The 5,528-nt window shown below is 33.6% G+C and overlaps 2 protein-coding genes and 1 pseudogene across 2 annotated transcripts; 2 read left to right on the top strand and 1 right to left on the bottom strand.

Annotated features, from left to right (window-relative positions):
* The first annotated feature begins 584 nt into the window (after positions 1-584).
* LOC120264723 (putative pectinesterase/pectinesterase inhibitor 28) lies at positions 585-1,434 on the top strand. The gene is made up of 2 exons (XM_039272543.1): positions 585-1,282; positions 1,335-1,434. Exons 1-2 carry the CDS (start codon positions 585-587, stop codon positions 1,432-1,434), a joined length of 798 nt encoding a protein of 265 aa, XP_039128477.1.
* Positions 1,435-1,789: 355 nt separating this feature from the next.
* LOC120264721 (probable pectinesterase/pectinesterase inhibitor 58) lies at positions 1,790-2,365 on the top strand. Its single transcript, XM_039272542.1, has one exon. It carries the CDS (start codon positions 1,790-1,792, stop codon positions 2,363-2,365), a length of 576 nt encoding a protein of 191 aa, XP_039128476.1.
* A 2,083-nt stretch (positions 2,366-4,448) lies between these two features.
* On the bottom strand, positions 4,449-5,196 carry LOC120264247 (annotated as a pseudogene).
* Between the last annotated feature and the right edge of the window lie 332 nt (positions 5,197-5,528).

Here is a 5,528-nt window from a genome sequence, read left to right as displayed (position 1 = left end):
TTTAATACCAAAGTTTGTTGATACAAGATCTATAAACGTTCTTAGATACAAGAACGTTCATAGCAATGCTATTTTATTTTGTTTTTCATAGATGTTTTAGAGAATGCAACCTCATATATATATATATATATATATAATATTTCTTAGCAATGCTATTTTATTTTGTTTTTCATAGATGTTTCGACTCACTAGTTTTCAGGAACCATGGTTCAACACCAATGTTCATAGATACAAGATCTACTAACATTCTTAGAGGACACCGTCTCATATATATATATATATATATAATATTTTGTAGCAATGCTATTTTATTTTGTTTATAATATATGTTTTGACTCATTAGTTTTCAGAACCACGGTCTCTAAACTAATTCAAGAATACTAGGTTATCCTTTCACGCAGGAGAATGATCCTCAACTTGAGGACCACCCCTTATTTTCACCATTCATGCATCTATAAAAACCACCTTCTTCTAATAATCAAACCATCCCATTGGATCCCTCTCCACTCTTCCACCCTCCAAATAAACTCTCTTCTTGTGCCATTGGTTAGGGACCTTGCCTAATAAGCTCTCCCTCCCTAACCATGGCCAAGAAGAAGCTCGCCATCATCGGTGGCTCAGTTATCCTTCTTGTCGCCATTGTCACTGTTATCGTCATCACTCTCACTGATAAAAACCCCAATGCACCATCTCCGACCGCCTCCACAAACAGCTCAGGCCAAATCAAGACCTCCGTAAAAGCCATTCAAAACATCTGCCACCCAACTGATTACAAACAAACATGTGAAGAAACCCTTACCGCGGCAGCCGGCAACATTACCGACCCGAAAGAGCTTGTAAAACTCGCCTTCCAAGTTACTAGTGACCAAATTAAACAAGCATTGAACCATTCCACCCTTCTCTTAAATGCCGAGAAGGATCCTTTGAGTGTTGGAGCTCTTAAGGATTGCCGTGAAGTTTTTGGCTATGCTGTTCAAGATCTTCAAGATACAATTGATCGCTTTAGTAACTTCGATGCCAGTACGATCGACAACATGGTTGACGATATTAAGGTGTGGCTTAGCGCCGTCGTGACTTACCAAGAAAGTTGCCTTGATGGCTTCTTGAATGTCACTTCCGACGCTGGTCAGTCCATGGCTGCCGCTCTAAACATTTCGAAACAAATGTCTAGCAATGCATTGGCCATGGTAGACGGGTTGGGTGCACTTATCGGTTTGATCAACATTCCGCAGTTCAACAGGAGACTTCTTGCTGAGGCGAAGACCGGAGACTTCCCGTCTTGGTTGTCGCCCGGTAGTCGGAGTCTTCTTGGCATGTCGCCCTTGCAAATGAAGCCTGCTGTCACAGTCGCTAAGGATGGCTCCGGTGACTTTAAAACCATCAGTGAAGCTCTCCAGGGAGTTCCAAGAAAAACAAATACAAGTTATTATGTGATTTATGTCAAGGAAGGAGTCTACAATGAGTATGTCGAAATCAGCAAAGATATGCTCAATGTGTTCATGATCGGCGATGGGCAGACAAAAACAAGAATTACCGGACACAAGAACTATATTGATGGAATCAACACTTTCAGAACGGCTTCAATGGGTGAGAACTGAGAAGTAAAATATAATACAAATAGATAAAATGCCGACATGCTAATATATCAATTAATTTGTTTGTTGCAGCTGTAATTGGCGATGGATTCCTTGCAAAAGATATCGGGATGGAAAACACTGCCGGACCTGAAAAACACCAGGCAGTGGCATTGAGAGTGAGCAGTGATAGAGCAGTGTTCTACCAATGCCAAATGGATGCCTATCAAGATACATTGTACGCACATGTGAAAAGACAATTCTACCGAGACTGTACAATCTCCGGCACCATTGATTTCATCTTCGGTGACTCTCCGTCGATCTTCCAAAACTGCAAAATGGTAGTGAGGAGGCCAATGGAAAATCAACAAAACATTGTGACTGCACAAGGACGAAAGGATCTCCGCCAACCTTCCGGCATTATCCTCCACAAATGCAAGATCGTCGCAGACCCTGCGCTCTATCCATTGAGGCACACTATCAAGAGCTACCTCGGTAGGCCATGGAAGCAGTACTCAAGAACTATCATAATTCAGACTGAGATCGACGATCTTATTGCCCCCGAAGGGTGGTTACCTTGGGTCGGAGATTTCGGTTTGAATACTTGCACATATGCGGAATTGGAAAACACAGGTCCCGGATCAGTGACTGATAAGAGAGTGAAATGGAAGGGTATCAAGAAAATAAACTACACCAAAGCGAGCAGGTACTCGGTGGAGAGATTTATTCAAGGACACTTATGGCTGCCGGCGACCGGAGTGCCGTATATGGCCAATTTTGTGCAAAAGTGAGGAGAGGCAACCAACATCAATTAAACATCCATGTTTGATTATACTTTCAGCAAAAAACAAAAATACACATTTAAATTTTGGGGGGAAGGGGATTTTTTTGTCCTTGTGATTTCCCTCAAAATTCATTTCCATTCAAGTTCTTTGTTGATGTTCCATGCAAATCATATACAATGGATGTTTTCTTACTTCTTCTAGTGCTTGTGGCGGTTCTTTTGAGAATGCTCGTCTTATTGCTGGTTGGTATAAATTTTACATGCCATGACATAAGCTAGGAAGCTTCATTCTCTAGGAGAAATTGGAATTAGCTTAGAATAATTTGAGAATTAGAATTAGTATATATGTAAGATATTTTTGAGAGAAAAAAAAAAAATTATTGTCCGAGATTTTTCTTTATAAAAGTTATAAACCACTAAATTTATTGAAAAATTGCCCAAGAATTAGAATAGATACATTTATAATCTAAATGAGAAATCTGAGAATTAGAACAAATACACATAATATAAGTGGATCGTTGATATTTCTAAGCTACTAAAATTTATAAGTTATTCTTTTTAACATCTGAATCGGTAGAGCTTGATTTAAACTAAATATGCCTATAATTTGAATTAGCCTGTATGAAAGACAGACTTAAAAAAATAAATAGAAAATTAATTATATTTTTATGGACTTTTTTTCCGTGATTAGCCCCTTAATAATAATTTAAAAATAATATTTTTATGATATTTTTAAAAAGCATAGTATCAGTTAATATGTTAGACAAATTCATTAAAAGAATTGAAGATACCTCGACTAAATAAAGGATAAAATATATGTAGACCATTTGGATCCATACCTTTACATAAAAAAATTATACATATATATATCTTAGAAAAGCTCAATAGTTCAATTAAACATTTTCATATCTTAAAGACTAAAGACAATTCCGCCTAAAACTTTGAGATCTAATTGTAGTTTAACACATAATAATACAACATGATTGATATATTATTTCTTCAAATATAATATATTTGATTAATTAATATCCAAGTCCCTCTTCTAATTAAATCCTATATAATTATTTTGTAACTCTTTCTAAGGATTTTCTTTGAAATTTTAAGTCCATGATTATACATTTGTGCAACTCCTTTACTAAATAAATAAATAAATAAATAAATAAATAAATATTCCTTCTCATATGACAATTTCACTCTTGCACTGCCACGAAAATAAAGTAAACATATGAGCTTATCTTGTTGAACATTAATACACAACCACCAATTAGAATGTTTGATGACTAGTAAAAGGCAAAAACCACTTCAAAGTCTAACTCTCAAGTTTATAGTCTTTGCCTGTCAATATCAACATCAACCTCAAAGAAGAAAGTAATAATAATAATAATAATAATAAATAAATAAATAAATTAATAAATAAAAATAATGCTAACTCCCACGTCAAGTCAATTGATTTTTTTTTTTTAAAAGAATGGATATTTCTTTGAATCATGCCTTATTACTTAATAACAAAAAAAGAAAAATCGAAAAATTAGACCAAAAGCCTAATAGTCTCTCTCGCGTACAATCAGTGCTAATATTGAAATACTCAGAGGTGTAGAAGAATTAATTCTTTGGTTTGAATTTTAGAAATCATTTTTGTTATAAAATAAAAAAACATTAATAATAATTTTGGAGCTTATTCATGTTGTAATCATCTCAGTTTTCTTTATACTCTTTTTTTAATAAATCATGGTTTATTCTCTTTTTTCAAAATTTTTTTAGCAGATAAAATTAATAATATTTTTTTAACAAAATAAAATTAATAATAGTAGTTTAACTTGTAATAAATTGATAAGAGTAAAAATTGTGAACACTGATAAAGTAATTTAAATGAAAAATTTTAAAATTGATAAAGTAATGTCATACATATATATTTGTGGTTTTTTAAAAATAAATAAATTATAAATACATTAAAAACGTGGGGATGACATATATATATATATATATGTTACACTATTTCTTTGATAAATATATTAATGATGATCTTGGTCATTAAAGGTGGAAACTAATTCAAAAGATGTTTAACACAATCAACAAATTATTTCTTGTGAACAAAACTCAATAAGAGACCCGCAAAAAGCTCAAAAGAAAAAGTCCATAAAACTTAATGTGGACAAATTATTTATAATTAAACATCATCATCATCATGATAGACCATAAAATTAAATCCATGAGTTAAACACAAACGTTGGGGTTGGCCAAGAGATAATCATCACAAGCTTTGATAATTCCGGTGATCATCTCCTTCACCTTCTCCTCCTCATCTGATAGTTGGACTCCGGTGAGGAGTTTATATGTTGTAGTCATTTTGAAAAACACTCTTTCCATTGTTGATCGGTATAAATTTAAAACACCAAGATGCAGACTCAAGTTTTGTCCCCAAACTAATCCCTTCAACAAGACTTTGTCTTAGCTCAAAGTTTACAGCATCAAGAAAATCAAGACTCTCCTTCATGTAAGGAAAAGGAAATCCTGCATACGGTAATTTCATATCAATTAACACATTTATATAAAATTATTATTTTTTAATGCAAGTAGTTTATCTATCTTTTACAGAAAAAACAAATATTATTATCTAACCTTGAATAAAAATGATGTGCCTAACACTTCCAACACCACCGTCAACATGGATAGTACTAGCGCTCTTGATAACATCAGGTAGAATCTCATGACCGATCAAATGCAACCCGTGGAGGGCAAGGTTGAACATCCGGAGGGCCGACACCGAGCAATCGATTTCGATACTAAAACTCATTTTTGGTTCTTCTTTGTTTCAGCCTTAGCTAAGCAATGAGTATAAGTATGTACCCAAGCTGTTAGGTGATGATAGGCATGTATATATATATTAAGATGATGAGGGGAGGTAGGTGGTGAATATTCAACGATGCACAAATTCAAGATGATTCAAACAATGTGCAACTTTCATATTAGAGTACAATTTTTGAAAGTAAGAATGTGGGATAATGAAAGAGGAACACTTTTGGACTTGAAATGTCTCTTTTTCTATAGATTGGAAAACCTTGAAATTACATATATATATATATATATATATATATATATATATATATATATATATATATATCAGCATAGAATTTTTATGTTTCATGTATCTCATGATAAAAAGGATTTTT

This window comes from Dioscorea cayenensis, chromosome 7, assembly GCF_009730915.1.
Source record: "Dioscorea cayenensis subsp. rotundata cultivar TDr96_F1 chromosome 7, TDr96_F1_v2_PseudoChromosome.rev07_lg8_w22 25.fasta, whole genome shotgun sequence".
NCBI lineage: Eukaryota > Viridiplantae > Streptophyta > Magnoliopsida > Dioscoreales > Dioscoreaceae > Dioscorea > Dioscorea cayenensis.
The sequence above is the reverse complement of the archived record's forward strand: the minus strand, read 5'-3'. Positions and strand labels throughout refer to the sequence as shown.